We start from the raw sequence: 28,000 nt of genomic DNA on the forward strand, positions 1-28,000 counted from the left end.
GAACCTTAGTGGTCCAATCCACTTTCTTCCTGGCTGCATGGGCCATAGATGTACATGTTGAACATTCCTGAATAAAACTGGCCCAATACTACAAAGAGGGAGTTGTTGCTCATGTATCTGGATTCCTGGAATCCCTGATGTTCCAACAGAAAACCAGCAGTCTCGTAACACAATGATTTCAACTGATCAACTGACTGAGTCCAAAGCATGGGAGAGAAATACAATTTGAAATCAAGCATTTTGTTAGTTTCATAATCCAACTTCCTTTTTTTTTTATGAGTAAAACATTGATTTGAATAAAAAATAAAATGTTTTATTGAATCCTTTTATTGTATTTTGGTGGTTTCGTGTATGGCTGCTTGCAGGTTTCTACAGAGACTTTTAGATTCAACATGTAAGTGAATAGAAAATAACACAAGTGTTGTATCTTATTGACACTCAGTCCTACAGTTACAACAACAACATCCTGAATTCGACTGAATGTTCCTGTTCATTCAGGATCTGTAACAAGGGAGCCTTTGCTGAGGATCTTCTGGATCAACTGAGCAGGAAGCCCCCCAGTCTCTCTCAGATCACGCAGTCCCGTCCAGTTTAAGACCAGCCACAGAATTAGAAGCCTTTTCCACTTCACCCTCTTCTTCATCCTCCTCTTCGTCATCTTCTTCATCCTCCTCGTCATCTTCGTCTTCCTCCTCCTCATCATCATCATCGTCCTCTCCGTAGTCGTCCTGTTGGTTTCCGCCTCCGGATGCTAAGTTCTTCCAGTAAGCATCGTAGCCTCCTGACCCTCCGTCATAGTAATCGTCATCATCATCAGCACCAGCCTGGCGGCCGAATTTGAGCGTACGAGCTGCAGAGAACACACAGATGTTTCAGTTTGTAAAAGCTTCACTGTAGTTTTAGAATCAATAAAAAAAACAGTCTGAGCCTTTAAAAGATTCTTAACGGGATTCTAAAAATACCTTCAGGGACCACTTTTTGTTTTTAAACATCACAAAGCATTTATAATGAAGGAAAAAAAGAGATGGTCGCACGCTGAAGAGTGCTTAGCCCCGTGATTTGAACGCAAGTTTAAAAAAATAAGAGGCACACACTGGGACTGATTTTAGTTAGTGACTTACTGTAAGGGGAGGTTGTAATAACGGCTGTTCAAAGACTCATAAATTATCATACAACTGATTTTTTTGGTGTGTTTGATAAGGCTCCATATTTTTTCTTCCAGGTGATGAGATTTAAGTCACAGGAAACATGTAAACAACTGCTGAGATTTATGTCAGCAGCTTAAGTGTAGAAAGCATTAAATCCATCTTTTCAGTCTTGTGCAAATTTGAACTTTGACTCTTTTTGTTGTTTTGGAGACTATTGTGTCAGATCTTAGGCTTCTTCTAAGTGGACCCTGACTTTCTGTTTCCCCGATGTCTTACATCTCAATAACATGACAGTACATATTGGTTACAGAGTATTACTGCATTGTCCTATGAGAAGTAGTCACATAAGATCAAGTAAAGCCTGGATTTGGTGCCATTTAATAAGATGCACCTATTTGTTTTAGAAAAAGTGAAATAAATGTGTCCGTTTCACAACTCAATACAGTGAAAAGCAACTCTGAGGAAAACATCATTTTTATGGGAAATCAAAGTTAATTTCTCAGAGATGACTCTTCCACCCTTCCTGTTTCATCTTAAATAACCTGATTAAGCAGTAAAGTTGAGGCTGCTGCAACTTCCCCCTAAACCAAAGCTTTACTGGAAAATAAAACAAACTTTCTATTATTTTCTCAAGTTTTCTTGTGTAAAACTTACTTGACATGCTGAGATCTTTGGTCTCCTGGGTCTCGTGGCCACACTTTGGGCAGGGTGGTGCTTTTCCTTTTTCCTGTTTGAAGACCTTACTCTTGGCATGGTCGTCACAGTAACAGGCCTGAAGGGCAAGGGGTGAATCAAAATCATCACATGTAAACTTCAACATCACACATATTATCCTGACACATACCTTCAGCTCTGTTTGGATAAACGAGGATATAAATACAACTGATCTGGCGTGTTTAGACAAGTATGTTCATCATTCATTGTTGTGTGTTTCTTTTAACCACACGCTGTCCTTCTGCTTCGGATAATGTCCTACTTCTTCCCATTACTTTGTCATCATTTGGTAAGTTTGAAGGCAAATATGACAGAAAAATCCATCACATGTGAAGGCTGAATGATAGTTCACTTTGTGTTCACCAATAGCTGTGCTTATGTAACTGTTAGGACTCTTTCATTTTGGTCTCAGGGATTTAAATATTTAGTACAAAAGTTCAAGTGCTCTTCTGCTCCAAACAGGATATGACAAAAATAAATCACAAAAATCCCTCATTCTACTACACATAAAAAGGAATTTTATATTCAGGTTGAAATCTTATATGAGGCATCAACAGTGAGGTTGAGATTTATTTTGGGGCTTTTAGTCTTTATTTTGACAGGACAGTGGACAGAATACAAAATCATCAGGGAGAGTGAGTGGGTAATAACATGCAGGATAGGAGCCACAGGTCGGACTCGAAGCCGGGCTGCCTGCTTGCAGGACTATAGCCTCTGTCTGTACATGGGGGCGTGACCAGACCACTAGGCCATCTGGGCCCCACAAATCTGTTTTGTGTTTTCTAATACACTACATTATTATTATTTTTTAGATCAAAACTCACTATTAGTGAAGTGAGTCTAATTCTCACTATAGACTACTTATTTTAGGTCTGGCCATTGCTAAAACATTTTCTGTGTTAAGGTGGAATCCCTTAGATATCTCAATCTATGCTATAGCATAACTCCTTTGACTGTACACAAGTGTTCATACTCTGTAAGATATTTTATTTTTTTAAGATTTATTTTTGAGTCGGAAATCAGGGAGAGAGAGCGAGAGAGTGGGGAATGACATGCAGGAAAGGAGCCACAGGCTCGATTCGAACCTGGGCCTCCATACATGGGGCGCACGCACTAACCATCGCGCCACCAGCGCCCCACCCTGTTTTATAAATATACATGTATATATTTTTTTGTCTGCTTTTTTTTCTCTCTCTCTCTCTTTTTCTGCTTGTTTGTTATTTATGTCTTTAATGGATCATCACGTGTGATAACTTGGCCTATTGCTCACTCTTACACACCATGGACAATACAGACATATAATAAGATGTTAGAGATCATGGAGTCTTGTCTAAGTAAAGTACATCCTGCTTTGAAGAGGAAGATGGGGTTGGGGGGAGCATGCTTGGTGGCAGATGTGACTTCATTTTGACAGTCAGTATTCTTTTATCTTATTGGAACACTCTCTGGCTCAAACCCAGGCAAGATTTTCTGTCTTTATCTTGAGTTGCAATTACACACTTCCTGCATGACAAGAATATTTCCTGCTGTGGAGGACAATAAATGTAATGTGAAAAAGAGAGGGGGAGAATTCCATTTGATTTGTGTGTCATCTGTAAGAAGTTGTTGTTGTTGTTTGGCCGAGGTAACAATTTAAGATGTGAGCTGATAGTATGGGTGTAGCTTTTAATAAAAGTGCTTAGTTCTGCCCAGTGAGCAGATGAATCTGTCTGTAAAATCTCTTCTCACCTTACAGCGCAGGCAGGAGTGTTGTCCCAGTCTATTACAGGAAACACCTAAATTGGAATGTAAGCAAAAACAAAATCATGATCACCCTTCTGCACACATGCCCTGAAGATATCATTCTGTGGGATGAATGGGACACACTTTACTTCCCCCATTAACAACAATATTATGACAGTGTGAAAGGAACATTAAATGACTCACATTTGTATGTTTCTGCCTGAAGGACTTGGCAGCTCGCCTGGTGCTCAAACTGATCATCCTCACACAAGGAGTTCTGACAGAAAGAGCAGCGGAAGATTCTCCCTCCTATTCAAGAAGTTCAAACAGTCAGTGACGCTCTTCAGTGTGACACAGAAGTTACTTTTTTATAGTGAACTTAACACATGGGGGAGAGGATGGGAGGGGGGGGGGGTGGTCTCACCATGTTCCCAGACACTGCGTTCACACTCGATGCAGTCGGAATCAGTCAGGGGACACACACAGGCGTGCGTGCTCAGACATTTCCTGCCATGGCACACCCAAGCTTCACAGAAGTCACACACTGCCCCCTTGTTGTCAAGATGAAAATTACACAGAAAAAAAGTTTGCAATGTTATTTATCTATTTTTATAAAAGCCACTTAAAGCCACCTAAAGAGAAAAATAATGTATGGGACAGCGAGTTATTTCAAACTCTGAAACATGCTTTGTTTGATTGTAATGACTTCTCACTGAGCTGTCAGCATGACTTAACTTCTATGACTCAATATGACTCTATGACCTCTATAATTCAATAACACACTATTCTATTAGATCATAATCTGATAATACTTGGACGGCATGTTTCCTCACCATCATAAGAAGTCAGATGGTTAGTGCAATAAATATAAGGCCCTGGTTGTACTTGCATCATTTTGCAACACACAAAGTACACAATTATGACAGTGAGAAATAATTAGGTCTGGTTATTATGGACAACAGTGCTGAATACTGATGGCACATGTAGAATCTAAGTTATGTTTGTGTTAGCAAATGTTGTTAAAATATCATTCTTTTGATGGTTGGTCATTGATAACCCTTTGTTGTTTTGTTTAAGGACTTAGACTCAACATAGAGGTCTCATAAAACAACATTTCAACCCCCTACATGTTATGTACAAACTAGAGCCCGACCGATATCGGCCGATGTTAGCGTATCAAGTGACTATCAGTATCGGATTATTTTAACACAGATATGCACTGATATGACTAGATTTATTCACTTGTAAAATAGCATTTCATTCGAGTTTCATTGTATTACACTAGCTAGCAGTTCTCTGTCACCAGCAGGGGGCGCTAAATAAATTAAAACAAGTATTATCACGTTGTAAAGCGGTGATGCACGAGCATGCACATTTACCGGTACTCCAGTTTAGTGACCATCTTGTCTTCTTTATAATGTATATCTTTTTCCACAAGTGTTTGATAACTGCATTTGAGGGATCAACAAAATAAACGTGTATATCTATCTATCTCTAAAGAATGACCATAGATCAAAGAAAGATATCGGCCTATTTATCAGTATTTGACTTTTTCTCTTCCTAATATTAAAATCCATATCAGCCCCAAAAAAATCCACATATCGATCAGGCCCTAGTACAAACAGCCAAAAATGTCATATTGGTTTGCAATCCTATTCCACTGCACACTCATTTTAATAGAGTTTTTATGATATGTTTGAACAGTGAGCATGCTGATTCACAGTCAAATAACTTTTATAGTTCACATTAAAAAATGTTTGGGGTTAAGAAAGGAGGCATAAAACACACACACGTCAGGATAAGTTCAAACTTCATGAATAAAAAACATATATGTACTGTAGCTTCTTTTTAATTTATGTGTGTCCAAAACAGGATCTTTATGTGCAGAGGTGTTACCACTCAAAGAGTCAATTTAAATCATTTCTAACTCACCACCATGGCCATTCCAGTAGTGTGGATCCCAGGATGTCTGATGACACAATCTGATGACTTCATGCATTTGGTTTTTCCTGGCACAACACAAGACAAAAAATAAAACGCCATCTTTCAGATTATTTTAATGTTCAGGTTTTATTCTCTTAATCTCATAAATAATCAATAATAAAGTATATCAAAAAATAAATGACACTGTTGTCTACCAAAGTGTATTTTTTCATGCCACCACTTGGGGGCGCCAGAGTACAAACGATAAAGTACCTCTTATAACATATAAATATGTATTATGTATTATTATTATTATTGCAGTTAACTTACCACACTGTGCGCAGACAGGCAGTTTCTGTACTGAGTTACAGAAGTAGCAGAAAGCCCGGTTCTTCTGTTTTCTACCAGGTGACATCACAAACAGGTTTAATTGGTTGACCAGAGACAGACTAAATATACCTGAAAAATGTCATATAACGATGTAATACATGAGATGAGATGAGATAATACATTTACTAACCTCTGACATTTGTCACATTCCTGGAAAACAGAAGACAACAAAGAAACGATTACAGTAGTCAAGAAAGGAAACTTTAGAAGGTACACAAACAGTAGAGAAAGACTATGTAACATTTTCAAGCGTACAAGCGGGCTGCTTAAGTGCAAATACAAAACAGAAAAATGTATAATAATAATAATACATTTTATTTATAATGCACTTTACATTTGAAGGAAAATCTCGAAAATTGTGTAGAAAGGCCAATTTCAGAATATAGTGTATCATTTCATTGGATTATGATTAGTGGCACATTGAATTTCATCATGTAGCTGTTAAATAATATGAAATTATATTTGATATTCATAAATGTACCCCTTTTACAGAAGAGGGATCCCTCTTCTTTTGCTTTTCATGAGCTTTTATTCATTATATCGCACATTTTAGTTGTTTTTTTTTATGGGGGTGAGTTTTTTTTCCTTTGAAGAATTGAGGCTCTTAAAATGATAGTTGCAGATGCTGTCCATAATCCAGAAGCCCCTCAGGTATATAAGCTATAGCCTACTTGGACAAATTGCTTTTTGTAGCATAAAATTAAAATGATTCAGTAGATAAACTCAAATGAGTCTTTATATCTGACTTAAATATCTGTCTTCACTGCCCTTGTGTATCGGCTGTAACATACCATGGTGAAGTTACAGGGGTGTTTGGCCACATCGACATGTTCCCGGTTGGCTCGACTCTGTTTCTCTCGCTCCTTGCGGCTCTCGGCCTTCTTCCGGGCCCCGGTTTTCTTTTTTGGCATCTCTTCAACCAGACAAAGAAAAGCTTGTTACAGGTTTACAGGGAACACAGGGAACAATTAAGAGCAGTTCTGGACAACAGGTAAAGCTGCGGTTGATTTAAGTTATTTTCAGTATTTTATTTGATTGTATTTCAACGTGAATAAAATTAGACTTTATCAATCGGCCTGGTTGACTCTAAATGTGACGAATAATCCGATGATTAACGTGAATTTATCATTTTAAAAACTAGCATTGTGTAAGCTATCTGTTTCATCATGAGACAGTAAACGACACGTCGCGTCGCCTTCTAAGAAAACTAACGTGAGTTATTACTGTTCGTGTGTAATAATGAGGTTGTTAAGTATTGATATTAATAATCCTGTATGTTACATCAAAGTGTCATTTAAAACGAATGTGTTTGATTTGCATGTCTTTACCGAAATGGTCAGCACTCCTCCGACAGCTTCTAGGTCCGGTCTGGATATCTGGCCGGGTTGAAACATGCTACTAAAGCTTTAGTTCCTACTTTGTTGTTTTTTCCCGTGATTTTTTTTTTCTTCATATATAGCCTATGTATTTATTTATTTTTACCTGGCCAGTAGTTTGCAAATTATAAACAGATAACTATAAATGTAAATTGAAAAAAATTGCTGATGTTTGCAGTCAAAATAAGGTTTTGTCTCTGCTAAATAAAAAGCAGCTTGTTTTGAAAACAAATCTCATTAAATTAGCCTATATCTTATTAAATTAAAGCAATTGTACTTCATTAAGAGTTCAATCAAGTTATAAACCAATTTACTGCATGTGTTTATTCAACATTTTAAACACTTGTTGTAGCATTCAGTATATCCTTTATCCATACTCATGTTACAATAGTTGTTACTGTCATTGATTTGGCAAATCAATTTATTGAGCATGAATTTAAAAAATATGACCAAAAAACCTTTGGCATACACAGTGAGGCAATCAGTAATGTGAACGCTGTTATTTTTTAAGGTATTATATTTTATTTTTGATCCAAAACTCTTAACTATGCTTATCCCAAATCCAGTTGATTCATAATGTCACTGCAGAAAGATGATTTTCCGGAAACGTTCATTTGAATGCATTCTTTGGCTGTTTCTGATTTATGATTGTTTCAGTTTCTCCCTTCTCCGCGTGCCACAGGGCGTCAGATACCTTGGCCACGCCCAGGTCACGTGCCACTGCGCGGTAATCCAATCATGAGCGAGGACGGGAAACAGCTGACGGTGAACAACAACAGAGAACAGACAGCGCCGTCTTTTCCTGCAGGTGGTGTGTAGTAGACTCCTGCACGTAGCTCACAAACTTCAGGGACACCTCCTCTATAAGAGCTGGTGTCTGTCTCCGGCTGTGATGCATGTTTAACACTTTATTCTTCCACCCTACACCACCTGTAAAAAGAGGGAAGTGGCACGAGCCTTCCAGTGAAGACTCGAGGAGCTCCGGAGCTCGAGCTCCGTCCATCCCAAACCAGCCGCACAATGGCCCCGTCCCTCATCCGAGCTTGCCGCAGTCTGGCTCTCTCAACGTGGCTGCTGTCGTTCTGTTTCGTCCACTTGCTGTGTCTGGACTTTACTGTTGCAGAGAAAGAAGAATGGTACACGGCTTTTGTCAACATCACCTACCTGGACCCCGTCACTTCGGAGGTCAAGACGGAGAAAACCGAGTGCGGGCGCTATGGTGAGCACTCCCCTAAGAAAGAAGCAAGAGGTCTGGTCCTGGTGCCGTCCGTGCTGCAGGACAAGCAGGCGTGCGACCCCAACGTCAGGTTCCCGCCTGTCCCTCCCAACAACGCCTGGATAGCTTTGGTGGCTGCGGGGAACTGTACTTACCGGGAGAAAATCCGTAACGTTGCAAACCTCAACGCCTCTGCAGTAGTCATATACAATGTGGGCTCCAGTAGTACCAACGACACCATCACAATGCCCCATCCAGGTAAGAGTCAACCTGTCAGCATGCGAGGTCTTTTCAACGTGAGTACTTGCTGTGCCGTCGAGTGATGGAGGCCTGATAAAAACGCCCTCAAATGTCACTAAGTATAGTTGCTTCATTAGTGTGGGGCATCTCTGTTCCGCCATGAATGGGTTTCATTGTCCCTCAAGTACCAGAGCTCCACTGCAATCAACGAAATAATCAATACGTTTGGTGGCGTGGTAGAAAAGTGTTCTGGCTCTCTGACGAATGAGCTGATTATCTGAATCCTGCAACTGGCTGAGGATGTTGCTGAAGTTTATTATTCTTCATGCATGTATAAAATAGTAAATGAGGTCTACTTTGATACCTGAGAGAAAGCCCCATATGGGTTTTTTTTATATTACTTTAAAAACATTCTTTTTCAAAAGTTGTCATGGTGATGGACCTGACCATATAACTTGTACCAGTTTTGGAAGCGATCTATTTGTTGCCACACAGAGTTACACACAATTACTATCTATTAGAGCTCTACTGTATACTTCTGTAGGTTATGGATACAGGCATAATGTTTTAAAAACACAAAACTGAACAGGAACTTTCTATTAAAATGTATTTGCTTAATTTATTTTGAATTCCCAGCCAAATCTTGTGTATGCATTGTTACTCCACTCTGTCCACTCTTAAACAGGAAAGAGAAGGAATAACCAGCTTCTTGTTGAGGAATGCACAAAGTCTAAATCTTTATAACACATGCAGATCAAGGCACTCACAAACGGGTGAATCAGTCACAAAGATCAATGAGAATGCCAAATATTTAAATTGCAGCACCATGTGTCTATAGTCTCCTCTTGTAGAGTTTGCCTTTGCTGTATTTGTGCAAACACCTAACAAACAATGTTCTGATAGTGCTCTGAATTTATAACCAAGTGATAAACAATGACAGAGTGTGAACAAGCAGAGGACACAAATATTTTTCACAAGCTGTGCCAAGAAACACAAAGAAACACATTTAGAAATGGCCCTCTGCTTGATACCCATATGTCTCCAATTTGAATATGAAGTAATTAGTAAAGAAAACCACTGTATCCAACATGAGCAATGAAATCAGATGTTGTTCACAAACCCATAGGCTGCAACTGCAAAGCTAAATGTCTCATTTAAGACAGGGTTTTTTTTTTTCCTTTGACCTGGGGCACAGTCAATACACAACCTTTTTCTTGTCTCTATTTGCCAGAGGCAGAGCAGGCGTGTGCATATAGATATCTGGACAAACCCTTTGCTGTTTGAATAATTTTAAGTACCTCTTGATCACATAAAAGAAAATATGTAAGATAAAGGGTCACTAACAAAGATGTGGACACCTTTGTCTTTGGTTAATTTGTCATATTAGACAAAGAAAATATTCAGTTCAACCAGAGAGCTCATAGAAAAGGTTATTACGTAACCGCAGTGATTGCTCTTCATTGTATTTTAGGAGCAGCTGCAATAAGAGAATACAGAGTCACAGTGTGCATGTACATGACCTAAGGATGTGATGTCTCTCACGTTTCTTTTTTTTTCACCTTTTGGTTTCAGTTTAATATTCTTCCTTAAGCCACAGCATTTTTCTCTCACATTTTTCTGGAGCCAAAATCTAGATAAAAAGGCAACTTTTTGCCCTGACTTTTGTATTTCAGACCGCATATATATGTGTTAAAGATCAAGGGGTAAAGCCAACCTTGCTATTGGTTAAAATATGAAATACAATTTAATATTTTTTTTTAAAAGATGCTAATATTGAGCATCAAATATAAATAGGAAAAGCACAGAGATCTTTCTGGTATACATGCAAATTCAACACTCTATAAAGGAAACTAAATAATAATTGTAAAAGGGACAATTATTTGCTTGAACAACACGTTGTAATGATGTATGGTGTCCTAATTTATTCATCCTTTTGGGGATGTTTTGTATTTTTGACATAGATGATGCTGTAAATTCTAGATCATCAGTTTCTATGTTATTATTACGCTCCTCTTCAGCACATATAACTGCTGACATATGGGTGTCACATCTGCTTTGTAAAGAAGTGTCCCTCCTTTTACTACCACTCTGCTCTCCTGTGGAGTTTCTCCAAACAGAGCAGGCTAACATTCATTATTCCTGTAGTAAAGTCCGATTTATTAACACCTGTATTATAGTAGTACTTAGTACAATTTGAATACACCGCTTTCTTCAGAGTTGGCTGAGCTGTAGGGGAGATGTATATTTTTTGTATTTAAGATCAACTCTTTATGCTAACCCTCTGTCTTTCAAAGTGCACCTTTTTCAACAGATGAGGTTTATTATTTGATAGCGCACGCACTGACAAGCTGTCTTCAGTTTATGAGCAGAGCCTAGTTTTCCACTTGACTTGTGTTTCCATTGGAAATGGGCTCACAGCAAGTTACTGCTTTTCATAAAGGTGCAGCCGAGCAGACAACTACACCTGTGCCAGACAACAGCACAATGCATGAACGCCGAGCAGACAAAAGGCACTATACAGAAACAGATGTTTGAGCAACAAGCATACAACACCTGGCCGCATAATGGTCAATTGATTACGAGACGATTAATAACCAAAATATTTTTTTTTTCACACAGAAAAGCCAAAGAAACCTGCCATGATAAAAACAGATGATCTTAGTTCAATGCAAAACTCCGTAAGCTTTTACTCAAATGTAGTGATTTGTTTTGTTGCATCACCTGGGAAAGCTGCAGCATTCAGTTGTTTCTTACGTGTTTAAGCATCAGCAACATATCTTTATACGCCTAACACTTAAACCTAACATTTAAAGCACCTTTTATCAGGCAGCTGTTCTCAGCACTTTACATGGATGCTAACATTGCTCCATGTCTTCTAGCTGTGTTAATAAGTTGCTAACAAGTTTGACAGAGCTCGCAAATTACGCTGTCATTGTTTGTCTTTAAAACGTGCTGTTCTTCCTTTTTTAGCCAAAGATTTCAAAGACTTAAGAATTTTCTCTAGCAGATGAAACTGAAATATCCCCGAAGAAAACGTTGTCTTAGCCACTGTGTCACAGTCAGTTGCATCAAATTAAAAACATCACAAAATATGAGAAGCGTTTAAGTCAAAGCTAGACAGTTGGTTCACAAAAAAGATCATAAATACACAAACTGACATTTTGCTTTACATTTTATACCAACAACATGGTCAACAACAAAAAACGTTAGCATTGCACCCTGCTCTGTTGAACTAATGTTTAGCAAAGCAATTAAATGGAGGCTGAGACAGACAACAGCATCGAGGGGTTTGATTAACACATAGCACCTTTTCTTACTCATGGCTGACATCTATTTTAAGAGAAGAGGGAATGTAATAAATCCATATTTATTTTTGTTGTTTATTTTTTACAGCTCTTTCACTTGAAATGTAATATTTTCTATTAACTATAGCTGTTTTTACTTGAGCAAATGGGTTTCTTGTCTTTTTGTTGAAGGGTTGTGTTGACCATTAAACTTCCTCCATCCTTCCTGGAGATACAAACAAATGCTCCAGTGCACATCACTGGACACATCACTTTTTTCAAGACCTGACCTGCTTCAAGCACTCACATATATATAAACTTAAACACTTTAAGAGACATAAATGGCTTGCAGGAGAGGTGTGATGACAAAGCTGGTACAGGACAGTACAGTAACAGGATACAGTGACAAAAAAAAATGGCTTTAAGTGTGGACTGAATGCGAGGCTGCCAAAGAAATAATGGAGTACTTCTCTGTCCAGAGCCAATACAGCTGGGCTGTAAAATCCATGGTCGCTTGAGCCAAAAACCTCTCATTGCCTGACTCTATTATGTAAAGCTGAGTGGTGTCAGAGTAATGTTCAGCCGTGGACCATAGAGCCAGGTCTGTGATACTGTGTGGTTATCAACTCTTAAAGGTTTTCCTCTCAAGCTCCACTGAGCCTTATCACTGACAGCACTTCCACATTTAGTCTCCCAGATGAGTGGTATAGAACTAATATATGGGCTAAAGTGGTATAGTATTTGCTTATCGCTTTCTCATTGAAAATTAGATGTGAAGATTGATACCACTGATGCCTTACTTTTGTATGGTATATAAATTGCTGAAGACAGCAGCGGATTATTATAGTTCAGCATTTAAACATTGATTTCAAATGGGAAACAGCTAGCTGGGTTAGGTTAGGCTAAAGGCTAAGAAAATATTTCTTCCAACAAACCTTGTTTTTTTTTGTTTTTTTTAACGTGGCAAAAACTGTAGAGCTGACGATTGGACTTTGGTATGTTCCAAACTTTTCTTTTGCCACAGAGCAGCAACTTCCTTTAAGTCTCCTACTGTTGTCAACTGCTCAGTCCCCAGTGATAATCTGGGATGTAGTAAAACCAGGTACGAATGTAAAAACAACATGTACAGAATAATAAAACTAGATATAAATATTTGATTAATACGTAGTTACTAAAAGACAGAGCTAGCCGTTTCCCCTTGCTTCCAGTCATTTAAGCTTATAAGCTAATTGACTATACTGGCCTCAACTACATGTTTACCATACAGATATATCAGTGCTGTCACTCTTTAGCATTTAGCCTAAGGAGTCAACTAACACTCAGTTAATGTAGCAAACCCAGGCTAGCTTTCCTCTTGTTTACAGTCATTTATGCTAAGCTAAACTAAATAGATGGTAAATGGACTTTAACCCATTCACACAATGATAGAAGAGGCTGCTTTGTAAAGTGGCCTTCAGTTTTAACCAATCACATTCATATACACCTTCATACACATGAACAGCAGCATGAGCGATTTGGGTTTCTGTTTCTTACCCAATGACACTTCAACATGTGACTGCAGGAGCTAAACTCTAGACTGCTAGCCTCAACTACATGACTAAGTACATGAACAATGATTTGAGAATGCCGTTGATCTAAGCATAATGTTACAAACCAAACAGCTTTAAGTTCCTCAGAGACACGACCAGGCTAGTTGTTTCTTCATGTTTCAAGTCAATTATTCTAAGCTAAGTCAAGCTAATCGACTGCTAGCCTCAGCTAGATATATTATGAGAGTTCTGGCGACCTAAGCGTTCAATGTAAAAGAGTTCAAAGAAACTGAAAGAACCAGCTAGCTGTTTCTTCTGTTTCTAGCAATTAAGACTAAGCTAATTGACGGGTAGCTTTGGTTACATTTTAACCGCAGGCAGGGCCATGACCCCAGTGTAGAAGTTAATAAGGGTATCTGGCAAATAGTCAAACTATTTGCGTTAACAAATCTGAGTTTTTTTTTTCTTCATGTGAATTTGTAGGGAAGAGTGTAGGAAACTTCTTCTTTAGGTTAGCATATGGCTGTTATAAAAGTTAATTCTGTGCTAATCTTTGCCTCAGTGTTATCCTCTCCGCAACAGACCAAAGCCCTGCTAATGAAACCAAATCCCAACTTTGAACATACGTGTATAGGCAAAATCAATGAGTCTGTAATATATTCCGATTGGCCCCACATTTTGGCCAGATGAGTGTGAAAACACAGACCTTTTCACAAGTCCAGCCTCAGTCTCATACCTCCTGTTTTAGAAGCAGCTATTTTTGTCTCTGACTGCGTCACAGTGGACAGTAGAAGGAGATAAGAGTCAAGGCTTAGTGAAATCTTACATGCCTTATTATGCCTCTCCGTATTTCTGGTGGCTATGAAGCTGAAACTGACCATACAATGGCTTTTTCTGGGCCACAGATTGTGGATACAACAGTTTTATTCTTGAAATAATTAGCTTTTTGGGATGAGACATAGTGGTTTATCTAGTGTTAACATAAACTTGTGTTCCTTCCCAGTGATTTTCCATTACAACCATATGGTCATGGTTAATAAAGTCTGGTCAGTGTGTGAATCTGAGCTTAAGAGAGGTTTATAATAAAGTAAACAATCATGCATTTAAGTCGTCAGAAGTCTTGAGAAATCACCGTGGATGACAGCTATTATTACAGAAGCCATATATTCTTAAAATATTAATTTTAGAAAATGTCTTCAAACCATAGTTTGCGATGATTACATTTGTATGTAAGTGAGTGAGACGTTGGGAGAAACTTCAAGGAAGAAGTGTGATCTCTTGGTTTGACAGTCTGGTGTTCAGCAGCGTGTTACCATCTGTTTGCTGTCTGAACACAGGCTTTTGTTTCTCCTCTGTCACTGTTTGTAGCAGGGTTTGCTTTAGAAGCTGTGACATACATAAACTCATGTTGAGGGGGCAGCTGCTACAATGCAGGGTTAAATCTTGTGTTAAAAGAGGATATACTGCCAGCTGGTACTCAAAGTGCTTTAAACTTTTTTTCTACCGTAACCATCAAATTATAAGAATGCTACTTTTCCTATAGCTACCATTTTTAAACAGGCATTAACACCATTATATTTTCTATTTCTCTAATTTGTGTCAACAAATAGCCATGCCACATAAATGCCTGTGCTGATTCGTGCACATTTATGAAACTGTATAAAAACATGTTTTTTACTCAGATTTCTCTCATAAAATGCTGTGCAGATTTGACAACAAACCAGTTACATAAAGGGATTTATGAGCATGGCTGAGAAATGCATCATAGCTTTCACCCTGAAAATGTAGCATATCAGATGGAATCAAAGCCTTTTAATCTTCTGGAAAACAAAACACTATATTTTCCCTCAGTTTTAGTTGGTTTGTTGCAAATTCATACTAGATTATATTGTTAAAATAGCTTGATGTAGACCCTCACTTGGTTCTAAAGGCTTCGTCACAGTATTGTATTTGGCAGCTGCTGTTGGGGATGGCAGGTTGAATAAAGCTACTGTTTATGGTGACTGATTGAGGGATCGAAGCACCGCAGGGAGCCACTGTGACTACATGCAGCCATAAAGAGGCGACAGAAGGAATATGATGTAATAGTTTGTCAAGCTGCTGATGCACTTCCTGGAAACATTGTACAACTGTACGGATGAAAGAGTGGGGCCCTGTAGTCTAGAAACTACAGAGTTGTTTCAGCTTCAGAGCCCATATGTTATTTCCTTATTTCAGACCAATTCAAATAAGCTATGGGGAATGGAGCAAGAGCTTGGAAACAGGTATCTAACGTCAGTATTTAAGCATGATATTTATTTTGAGAAAATCACCTCTTCTTTTTGATCGTCTACATTTTGTAATTATCTTCACTGCAAAGCGTCAAAAAAAACAACAATGTTTAAATAACTGCTTAAAAACTTTATAAAAAAAACTGTCATTGCTGTCTGGGTGAAAACTAAATTTGCTACAACATGATTTAACACAAAATATCTTTGTTTTTCTCTGTTCAGCCATTTTTTGACTCCCTAGATTTAGTCATTCAAACCAGCACTTCTGAGATAGAACATATTATCTGGTGCTATAATCAGCATCGGTTAGACCAATGTTTCCACTGGGTTTTCAAAGAAAACATGCAAATAGACAAAACACACAAGCACATTAATCAAACTCCTTCAGAAATTTGACCTCACATGCATAGTATTTAACACAAATGCAGCTTGGATCAGAAGGGAAACTTATACAAAAAAGAAACGTAAAAATCTTTTTTTAGCTACATTTAAGTCAAAAAATTCTTGTTGCACAAAACATTGAAAGGAAACATGTCATAAAATATACAAATATTTTTTAATAATGAAAATAATCAATGACTTATTGTCATCGTGTCGATGTATAAGTTCATTGTATTTCATTATAATAGATTTATAGCACCTGAAAAGACATTTCTGTAAAGAGCTGGATGTCTGTTAGTCTTAGGCAGAAGGGGAAGCTTATCCTTTGCCTCAGGGGACTGAACCGTTGAGAGGCATTAGCTGAGAGGATGAGAAGGAGCACAGTCTTAGCTATTGCTAATGCTAGGAGCAAGTTTACTCTTTTATTAAAACCAATAGAAATGCTTTAACTCTGCTGTAAACTCTGTGCTCCTCCTAGACATCTTTCAGTTGCACAAGTGGAAAAATGCTCAATGATTGTATGTCACAGAAGCCTTCATGGTGCCCAGCATGCAGAGCAACAGCACACTGCTCACAGGATACAAAAGCAGGTCTTTGTTTTTATTTTCTGTTGAGGATTAATTATAAAGGATTCCTACAGGTTTGCCTTACCCACAAAAGAAACAAATAAATGTATGATTTTTCAGTTATTTTATTCTGTCATTTTATTTTATTTTCCTTATTTGTTATTTGAATAGTAATTAACACAATATTAAAGGCTTTTTTTTAACTGGTTAAAAGTATGTCTACAAAATGTCAGTAAACAATGAAAATGTCCTGTTTTAGAAAATTACATTTTCTTTAAATCAAATCTTAAGTGCTGTTTCAAAGCTTTGTGAACACAAGATGCCATAGGGGACAATACCATCTTTTTTTTTTTTAAGATTTATTTTTATTTCAAACAAATGTAAGATCTTTAGAAAATGTTATTTGTGCATACTAAAAGAGTCTAAACTGCTCTTCAGGTGTTGAACTGAATTCCTCAATGAGGTCTCATTTAAGCAGCTTTGTCTTGATTAGGGATCATCTGAACTGTAGCTTTACATGATGTGGGGTTTTTCTCTGTGTGTGTGCAGGTACAGGGGATGTTGTGGCCGTCATGATCCCAGAGCCTAAAGGTCGTGAGATTGTGGCCTTGCTGGAGCGTCACATTTTGGTCACATTACACATCACCATAGGAACCCGCAACCTGCAGAAGTATGTGAGCAGAACGTCGGTTGTGTTTGTCTCCATCTCCTTCATCGTCCTCATGATCATCTCCCTCGCCTGGCTCGTCTTCTACTACATTCAGAGATTCCGCTACGCTAACGCACGAGACCGTAACCAGGTAATGTATATTACTCTATGAGCTGATGTGATTCTGTGTATGAGGGATACTGACTGTGCTGTAGTACTGTGGTCTCCTCTTGCATTTTTCCATCTGGTTTCTCTGTAAGGCTGTAAAGAGAGGTCAAAAGTAGACAGCTGGACGAAACAGAGACAAGGCAAACCAGTGAACCATCAACCCACTCAGGTTTCTGTCCCTTTGAGCCGACTGAGCAAATACTGGCTATTGCCATGTCTTTATTATGAGTGGCCGCCTCTGACGTTCCCATGACTTCTGTGATTACAATTCCCCATATTGCCTGTTATCATAGTAGCCAGTGCCATGACAACCACTGTTTGCATTTTCATTTTGAATTATGTTGATTTATGTGTTACAAAGATGTCAGCCTGTTCAGATCAATCTGTTGTATTACTCTGGCAACTAAGCAAGGTGTAGGAGTTGTAGTGGAGGTGTTTTTGACAAATATTGCACAACTTTATCTTAGTCATGCCCTCACCTTTCAACTCAACAATTTACTCTCATTTTTTGTAATGCCAGTACACTTGAATAACTTTAAACCAGTTCAGATGATAAAATCAATGTAATAATTGTAATGTAATGTAATGTAATAATAACAGTGATAATTCTCTACAGTTTATTCCCCCCTGTGTAAGAGATTAACAGGGCACTGTGTTAACAAGGCACTTTGTTAGTTTACAGGAAATCAATTCCTCTGAAGAACATGTTTTTAACTCTTTATCTCCAAACAAACAGCTCCCTTTACCCACTCCTCTCATCAAAACATCATTTTGAAACCCAGCTCAAGTCAAAGTCGGATACTGAATTGTATAAATGTATTTGTAATAAACTAACTGGTGTTCAGTTTGTCTCTCTATAGTCTGGATTCTAGTCATTGCGGTGGACTTGCTCTACAACAGTGACGTTTTTTTGTCCTATGTTTTATTCACTTAAAACGCAGCATGCTATGTTGGCTCTGCTCATCACTATTGTTAAAAAGTGACTGATGTGTTCCTAGCATGCATGTTGGTGCACATTCAATCAAAACATAGGCAAGGGATGGGATTTGGCAAAGTAGAATATTTTATATACAGAACACACACACACACACACACACACACACACACACACACACACAATGTGATACCTTCATACTGCTGAGTACAGACAAACTGGCTTTGTCAGTAAAATAGCTTCTTCTTTTTTTTTTTCTTCTCTGCAGAGACGTTTGGGAGATGCTGCCAAAAAGGCCATCAGTAAGCTGCAAGTGCGTACCATAAAAAAAGGAGACAAGGTAAGGAATTCTTCCCACAATGCAAAAGTACATTTTACACAAGCTTCACAGCCCATTTAGCTGTACTGTGGGTTCAAAATAAATACATATGTGTACAAAGATTTTCTTTCTTTTGTTCGAATCCTTCAGTACACATTTGAATTAGTATATATTTGAGGATCAGTTTTCCATCGTTCCTTTGTTCTTTGTTTTAGGAGACTGAGTCAGAATTTGACAACTGTGCAGTTTGCATCGAAGGTTATAAACCAAATGATGTTGTCAGGATATTACCTTGCAGGTAAGGGTTGTGTGCTGTTTAGAGTTAACACAAAGGTATAAAGTGAAGCATAGCTACTCATTTGCACCATGTTAAAGCAATTGTTTTAAAATGTTATCTATGTTATCTGTATTCTGCCCTTTTGTTTGGTCAGGCACTTATTTCACAAGCACTGTGTGGACCCCTGGCTACAAGACCACCGTACATGTCCCATGTGTAAAATGAATATCCTCAAAGCTTTGGGAATCCCAGTAAGATTCTTCTTATTTGTCATATTACTTTTTGGCTTACATGTTAATTTTTTGGTAAAAAATAAGATGTCCTGTTCTCTTGAGACTGTTCTAACTGTGAAGTGCAAACACAAGTGATGAAGACTCTTAACGTGCAGCAGAGTGCTTTAGAGACATGTTTTACATGTTCCAGCTCAACCCAGACTGTACAGACGAGGTTCCTCCAGACTACGATACATCTGTGGGGGGTCCACCCACCAACGCCATCAGTGGAGCGAGTGAAATTACCGTTAATGAGAGCTCGGTGGTTCTGGATCCATCTGGGAGAGCGATAGGCCTTCAGCAGCTCCATCCAGAGATGGCACCTCAGGCAGGGGAGGAAACCTACGTAATTGCCAGCAGTAAGCACACTATGTATTTGTAACTTAGTTATAATGAAATACGTTTCACCGTAAGTCACTTCAAAGGGTTTACATTTCTTTCTCTCAGTGAAGCCACAACCTTTGGCCCGACCTGCCTGGAAAAAAAAAAAAGGTTGAGACTTTACAACATACTGCAAAAATAGGTGTGTCTCTTTGTTCTCTAAAATGAACCAGCTTCCTAATGGTATGCTGATTCTGGTTTTATAGCCTTTTTTAAAGTTTTATTAAAATAGTTTAATCTGAGGCCTAAACCAGGCCAACAGCCACCTGGTCCTGTTCCCAGATCCCCTCGGGGAAAACAGAAGGGTTAGAATACTGTTTCCTTTCCAGGATGTCACATCCTAACCCACATGCACTGAAATATTTATGTTGAAGTATGTCCACATATTAGCCCCTTATACAAACACCTTTAGGCTGTTACTTCAACTACCAGATGTTAAACATCTGCTTGCTATCAGCACCTCGTGGTGTGACTAAATGCACATGCTTAGACATGTGTTTAGTTTTAAAAAGTTAAAAAAAGTTTTGAGTCACATGTTTAAAACACCTAGGTAATGTCTTGAAGGATGAATAGACATATTTTATGTTTTATTTTTTATATTAAATTATTTAAAAGAACAAATTCATAAAAAACACTTACAGTCATTTGTGGAAATTTAAGCTGCTGTCTCATAATGTATCCATTATTTAACAACAAATTCAGCAGGCCATTGATGGGTTCAGTCAGTGATGGAAGTTTTACAAATTGCTTCTTGTTGATGTAATTACACTAGTGTTTTTTTTTTATTTTTTATTGTCGTTCCTGCTGTCTTTTGGACTACTTATGGGTCTGCTCACTGTCAGCTTAGGGCGTATTATTAAAGTTTTATTTGAAGAGCTGAAGGGGCAGGGTGGAACAGTAAAGAAAGATGAAGTGTCTGTGTAACCTGTGCCAAAGTCATGCTGTTCAGCACGTCAGACCGGCTCCTTCTCTTTCTGCGTCCATGCTTCAACTGTATCTACACACAGTCACTGTTTCAGGAGACTCAAACCTGACAACCCATAATTAAGGGCTGACATTAGGACGCCAACCGCATCTTTTACCCTTTACTTCTGCCTTTTGTCTTTCTTTAATTCATCTCTTTTAAGGCAACTTGAGTCTTGAATGCAAAGTAAAAATAAACACTACTTAGATCTGCAAATTTGCTATCTTTTCCATCATTAAAAACCTCCCCTGAACTTCTGAAGACATTTTAAGTAGAGGTTAATGGACCTGATAATGAATTTTGATCAAAGGTGGGATCTATTGAAGTCAGCCGTAGTTATAATATTATTTTAAAAAGTATTGTTCATGTGGATGGAAGAGATTTCACCTTACTGTGTTATAACAATGATCTAATTTGATGTTTTGTGTGGAGGTTCCACCTGTTTTAGCCACTGATGGAGATAGACAAAATATTTTATTAAGTACAGAATAGCTGGTTGTAGTATGGTTTTAATCAGTATCATGTATAAGTCATACTTAATACAAAACAAAACTGAAAAAGACACCAGAAACCACATAGGGGACAGCCCTGAAAAAATAATGATTGACAGAATCTCAAAGTAATATTGCAAGTATTATAACAGAAGAGTTGTGTGACATGTTAAATGTTTAAAAATGGATCATTTTGTTGTCAGAAAAATGACCTGAAAGTCAAACTCACAGAAACCAATCGTTTTGACTATTTTCATAGCAAAACTGCAAAGCATTTACCGAAGACAAATTCTCAAATATGAAGCTGTGCAACTTTTCTCTGCCTTATCTGATAGTAGACTGATTATCTAGCTTGAATTTTGACTGTTTGATTGGTCAGAATGTCTTTTTTTGGGTCTTGAAAATGTTTTTTTTTCAGCCTTTATTTGACATTACAAAGACTAAATGGTTAATAGATACATTGAGAAATAGTTTCTACTTTCATCCGTAGTAGAAACAAAGTTTCACCCAAAAAATCATGCGAGTATGGGGCTCATTACTTCTTCAGGTGCACACGTACATCAGATAAGAGGTTATGTCATGAAGTGCTGCAGTTGTACATAGGAGATTTGTATGCTGCGTGTGTGTGTGTTATCTTTGTTATGTAGTACAACTTGCCTTAAAGGGACCCAGTAGATGCTGAGGCACAAAGACTTGTGTACTTCTGTGTGCTTTGACAAGCAGTACATCAGGAGGTGTTCCCGTTCCCAACTAATGAGTGTGTAACTCAAATGCTATTTGTTATATGCCAATGCACTATTGAACTGACAGAGGATGTCAATGACAGACAGTTAGCGCGAGATGAACAAGCAGATCTGTCAGGATCTCTTCTTCAGAGAGTTGGCAGTGATGGAGTGTTGAGTGTGCAGTGTCTTTAGCCAGAATAATGAGCGCTGTTGTTAAAAGCTCTGCAGCTATCATTCTTACACAGTCAGATGTTTATTGGGTGTTTGCTGCAGTCAGGATCCCAGAATGAATTATCTGAATTGATGCTAAGGTTTGGGCTTTGCTTTTTGATGTCTAATATTTTTGTTCTTACTACCTTTCTAACTTCTATATAACTCCTGATACAGTAACTGTATGTACGCTGAAAGAGTCTAGTCTGTGCAGGTTCAGTGGCAAGGTAGCTAAAGAAGTAGACATTTTCTTAAGAAATTGGTAGAGCAAAAAAAAAAAGGAGCTAAATAATCATTACACGCTGGTTCCAGTGATAATGATATTGGCCCTAAGAATTCAGCCTTGTCTAGAGATTTTGACCCTGTACAGATACACTGACCTGCCAAGTTATTAATCCCTCCCTCTTTATGTCCTCAGGTGAGCACCAGCCTCCGCTCAGCAGTGATTCAGACACCTCTATCATCATGGGCGTGGAGATAGGCATGTCTGAGGTAGACCTGTCTTTGGATCAGGAATGTCAAGGAGCTAAATCCTGAAAAGAAAGTAAGAATCACCCGGAAAAAGAAGTTAAGAGCTGGAGCTTCCCCCCTCCCCCTCCTGCAGGAAGTGACGTCCCCTGAAGAAGGGCAGACAGGCAATAGAACACAGCAGCACAAAAAAAAACCCAACCAGTTCTGTCCTGACTGCAGCCGTGGACATGTGGCTTGCTAGTTTTTCTTGCAGCCCCACCTTAGCGTTTTTGTTGGTTTGGTGGTGACCTCACACAGCCAATCACAGCACTCACATTGTGGCTGCCCAGTTTGTCCACCTTACACAACGACTGCTGAGATGTAGTAGCCCTTCACGGCTCTGAGAAGGCAGAATTAGTCTCTCCACACTCTGGCAACGTAAACCTGCTGCTGGACACAATGTAAGCACAAGAAAAGCCCGGCCTCCTTAATGCCAGAATACAGCTTTAATTTTTTGAAGAAGAAAAAAAACCATCTGTGCAGATTGTTTGATTTCTTGGTATGAGATCACTGCCAAAATATTCCAGAAGTAAGTTTAACTAAAGTGATGGATACAAAGCACGTGTAAAGCCTATATCAGCGCTTTCTCTAACAGTTGGTGTGTATTCCCACCAGCACTTTGAACTTCAGACTTACATGTGATTTAAGCTCGAAACTTGAAGGGTTGGTCTTTACGTTCATGTGACTATGTAACCATAAGGAGTTGAAATATGTATGCACACGTTATGCTGTAATTTCTAAGTGTAGCTGTTCTCTTACTGTTCTGTGGGACCCTTATATACAACGTTTTAGATATTCCTGTTGTTGGGAGGAATTAAACAACCACACACATAGATATTTCTGTCCACACATTTGACAATCAGAGCTTGTCACAAGCAGTTTAAAGTGATGTCACCCACTGCCCTGATGAAACTGCTGCTGATATACAAGTTGTCACAACACAAGATGTGGGTGATTATTCCCTTCCATCTGTCTGGAGGTAGATGTTTATATCAATGTTACCACTGCTGCTAAATACAGCCGGCAGTAGCAGTTGTCTAAACCAGATCCTGGTGAAGTGAAGACTCTGTAGACTTAACGTCCTACACTTGTCAAACCAGCCAATATAGATATGTCAACAAGTCTTTGTGCCAAGAATATCAGGAGTATTTTAAACCTGGTTGTTGATTTCCATGCACACTGATTTTCTTGTCTGCCAAACAGACTGTAACAGTGCTGAGTGTGTTCATGATATGAAACTGAAGAAAATGACCTGGGGATAGTTGGTTTAAAAATTGACTGTTTCCAATGGAGATGGAGTAAAATGTCAATTCACTGACAATACTGCTGCACCGAGCATGAGATTTATTTATGGCATGAAGAGCTTACGGCATGACGTTTACAGGTCTGAGGTATTTGAGAAGTTTTGTTTGGATACATCCCACACTAAGCCGGCTAGATTTGTTAAAGGACATGCATGCATTGTTGTGTTTTTTTGGGTTTGTGCTTTCCACAACGGTCTCCATACAGACACACAAACCAAACAATAGGAAACGGTTAGATTTGTATTCTCGTATTCAGTCAGCAAACACATAACTGCCACACAGCAACAACTTGTGCTAAGAAATGTGTTGGACATCCCGTTTCTCAGTTAAACCTCCTTTTTCCTTCTTCTGTCCATAATCACCTAGTGTTGCTTTCAAGGTATCCAAACTCAGAACTTAATATTTCTCATTTATTTATTCAAGGCACTGTAACAACATTTCTGTATTTTTCTTCAGGTTAATCAGGTTAATGAAGAAAGTTGTGTGTGTCGTCGAGTAAGCTTACACTTAAATGGATTGATCACAGTGAAAATAAAGGTTCTATAGTAAATATTTTATATAAATCTTTAAAATGACAGGTGTGCAGATGGCCTAGCGGTTAGGTCACGCCCAATGTAAGGAGCCCGGGTTCAAGTCCATTCCTGTGGCTCCTTTCCCGCATTTCATTTCCCAGTCTTTCTCCCTGCTTCCCTACTCTATCCACCTTCCTATCTAAGAAAGGCAAAAAGCCCCGAAATAAATCCAAATAATAAATGACAGTTTGAAGTTTGTGGCTCATAGTGATCAGCCCTTCAGGGAGTTATCACCTAAAATCACCTTCTGCTTCTTTACGCTCATTATTTTTGAGCTGTCCGTCCCAGAACTTAAACTGTTTTCTTTCACTCTTAACGCTCACATACTGTAGATGTGTTTGGGGGACAGCAAGTTCAACAAATAATCTATACATCACCTACTCAGGACCAAACAGTTTACAGTCACAGTTAGCAGCAAAGTGAGCGATTCATTTTAGGGCAGCAGCTAAAGCTATATCACTCTCAGAAGGTGGTAGGGACCAAAAACCGAGAGACTGAATATTAGGATAACGTTTTCCACGTAGCCAGCAACATATCTGTTGCTCTAAAAAGAAAAAAGCTGGATGTAGCCAAACCTTCTGTTAATACAACTTAAAATGTTGCTGTATGATTGTTTCTTAGTTGACCTCCTGCTTCCACATTAAAAAGCTGGGCAGGAGTTTTCTATCTAAAGAGAATTGTTTTTCCTACCACTCTGAAGGATTTTCTTTTTATGGGCACCAGCATTTTTTAAATATATATTTTCTACGGGCTGGCACCTTCAGGTAGCTTATCCTAAGCCTTGTTTAAAAATCCAGGACTTAAGGTTACCTCACAGGGTTTCTTTAAATAGATTTCAACTACAGTGTAACTTGAATGTCAAAATTGTAACTTGTAGTCAAGCTGCTGCTTTAGCTCATGGTCAATTCATCACCGTCAAACTCATACTTTATGCAACAACAGGGATGTTAAGCACATGCACAATGACACAATGCATCTTTGTAATTTGCAATTACAGCTCCTTTTTTGTTCGAGAGAAACATTTTCTGAGGGTAGATTGTGAGCTCAAACAGAGATTTCAAGTTAAAGATTGTTAATTTAGCCGGCTTTGTGTGGATCTAGTCTCAGACTATGAAGATGATGCTGACTGTTGATTTAAAATCCACCTACTGTTTGTAGTTTAACTCATTTGTACGTGTATTTCTGTACTTTTGTTGTAGTCCTTTGCATTGAATCTTTTATTACTTTTTCTATAATTTCCTAATCGACACACATGAATCTGTGGGATGCAAAAACTCAACGGGGTTTTGTTTCCTCTCACATTCCTGTCGACTTGCACACTGATGAAGCACAGACCCACAGTCCATGGAGCCAGTGGAATTTAACTGGTGATTTTCAATTCCAGTCATTGTTTCCATTATGTCCTGCTGCCACCTGGGACTCCTGTTGTATAACACACACATGTGCACACTCCCCTGGTAGGGTCAATCGTCAAAGAATCGTCGAATGTAGGGGCAAATGTTTCCAAGTGTTGGTTTTTGAAGGGGCACGTTGTGGTTTTTTGTGTCTTTGAGCATTTTTGTCCCAAGTTTCTGCCCATAGAAAATACTTTAGTTGAAACATTTTCCGACAGCTGGGAGAAATACTGCCTGCAGATGGGAAGAGTTTAAAAGTTTTCACATTACCTCACTTTTAGCAGATAGTACCAGTTCGACATGTTTCCCTACCGTTTCAGCGTGACTGAAATGTATGGTAGCATTACAGAAGCACTCATGAATGTACATTTGAATATCTTATAAGTGCTTGGATTACTTTTGTTGTGGATATGAAGGAGGGCAGGAGGATGATTGTTATTTTTGCCAGCACATTAAAGACACCTTGCTTTTCAGTCAGCGTAATCTGCCCCTTTAAGCCTCCTGTATGATACAGTAACTGAGGCAGCACAAAACATCACAAAATTACTTCAAATCATTATCTGTTGCCCTCATCATCTCTCTTCCTCATTTCTGTAGCGCCACCCTTTCATGTCCGTCATTCAGACTCCTTCTCACTTTTCCACACAAACACAACAAACACTCTGTCTGCATCTGACTGTTTGGTCGGCATAGCTACAAAATAAAGCACAGCACATCTGTTTAAAGTGCAGGGTCACTTATTCAGTGTTTATGCAGAGATGGATTAAGGCCTTTCTTATATATACAGTGTGATTTAAAGATGATGTGACTAAGCTTCAAGTGGATTTATAAGATTTGTTTCTTTCTCTTTGTGTTTCATTGACAACTGTCTTGAAAGACAAATTAGAGTTCAATGAAATGTAAGACTCAGTTTTTTTGTTAATACCATGGAAACGAGTTTACTTCTGAAGTGACACAGGGTTGTTGTCCCTTATAGTACAGGTATCTCTTCATAACATGCTTTATTTTTTTGGTACTTTCAACAAGTTTCCTGACAAAGAAAAACAATTTTATTTTTTGCTATTTGAGTGAAAAACATAAAAAATAATGTATTTGAGACTATATTTACTATATTTGGTTTTTATATATTAATTGTAATTGCAAAGGAAGCCAGAAAAACCACTGAAACAACATGTACTATAAGGTTCATATACACCTTACTAAAAATGCAAAAAAAAAACAATAAATAATGTCACTGTTTAATACATGGTAGTTTGCTATAATCCAGGTCAGTTGTATAATTGTTATGTGCATTTGAAATGTTAGTCTCGGAATCGAAAGCACTCGGTCTTGTCTCTGTCTCAGACTGGGTGATCTCCAGATTTTAAATCCAGACCGGTCAAGACCACCACTGACAGGCTATCTTTCCACGTCATTACTGTGATTAGAAGGAAAGTGCCCCTTTCTAAAAGGGGAAGGGGAAGAAAGAATAACTTTTATTTGTAGTTCGATTCCCCGGTTACATCTGCAACCTTCCTGGTGTTACAGTCTAAGTGAGTGACAAGCCCCCCGCACACAAGATGATTTTTCATTGATATTTATGGTCTTGGTCTTGACCTGGTCTCGATCCCTAAATGTCTTGGTCTTGTCTCGGTCTCGGAGCACTCTGGTCTCGGGTATGTCTTGGTCTCAGTTAGTGTGCTCTTTACTACAACACTTGCCCATCATATTTTTACAACAACTTAATCTAGTGACCATCAACTATTTCATTTTGTTCTCTTATCTTGTGTGTTTTCTCCTGTTTGTTTAAACTTTCCTATTCTGCACTTTAACCCTCCAGTGAACGGGGAGCGGCTTTAATGAACGACTTGAGAGTCAATCTGTATGTACAGCTTTTGAGAAAGAGGGCTACAGTATTGAACTTGGCACATGACTCAGCTGATGTTTATTTTATAATGTTGTGATCTTTTGTCTGTTCGTATGTGTATGTGTGGGTTTAGAGGGGGGTATCAATATATTGTACACTATATCCAGCAGATATAAAAGCATTGCTATTTTGTAATATAAAAGAATTATGTGAATAATGAGTGTC

The 28,000-nt window shown here is 38.4% G+C and overlaps 2 protein-coding genes across 2 annotated transcripts; one reads left to right on the plus strand and one right to left on the minus strand.

Moving 5' to 3' along the window:
- Nucleotides 1-304: 304 nt before the first annotated feature.
- Nucleotides 305-7,320, minus strand: znf330 (zinc finger protein 330). The gene is made up of 10 exons (XM_061057542.1): nucleotides 7,226-7,320; nucleotides 6,689-6,810; nucleotides 6,028-6,047; nucleotides 5,838-5,908; nucleotides 5,517-5,593; nucleotides 4,009-4,135; nucleotides 3,789-3,893; nucleotides 3,591-3,637; nucleotides 1,803-1,920; nucleotides 305-850 (listed from the first exon to the last, which is right to left on the minus strand). The coding sequence occupies exons 2-10, from the start codon at nucleotides 6,806-6,808 to the stop codon at nucleotides 573-575; spliced, it is 963 nt and encodes a 320-aa protein (XP_060913525.1). The 5' UTR covers nucleotides 6,809-6,810; nucleotides 7,226-7,320; the 3' UTR covers nucleotides 305-572.
- Nucleotides 7,321-7,897: 577 nt separating this feature from the next.
- Nucleotides 7,898-27,992, plus strand: rnf150a (ring finger protein 150a). The gene is made up of 7 exons (XM_061057557.1): nucleotides 7,898-8,747; nucleotides 17,309-17,559; nucleotides 18,779-18,850; nucleotides 19,045-19,127; nucleotides 19,261-19,357; nucleotides 19,530-19,737; nucleotides 22,568-27,992. Exons 1-7 carry the CDS (start codon nucleotides 8,294-8,296, stop codon nucleotides 22,684-22,686), a joined length of 1,284 nt encoding a protein of 427 aa, XP_060913540.1. The 5' UTR covers nucleotides 7,898-8,293; the 3' UTR covers nucleotides 22,687-27,992.
- The last annotated feature ends 8 nt before the right edge of the window (nucleotides 27,993-28,000 follow it).

This window comes from Labrus mixtus, chromosome 2 (assembly GCF_963584025.1).
Source record: "Labrus mixtus chromosome 2, fLabMix1.1, whole genome shotgun sequence".
Taxonomy (NCBI): Eukaryota; Metazoa; Chordata; class Actinopteri; order Labriformes; family Labridae; genus Labrus; species Labrus mixtus.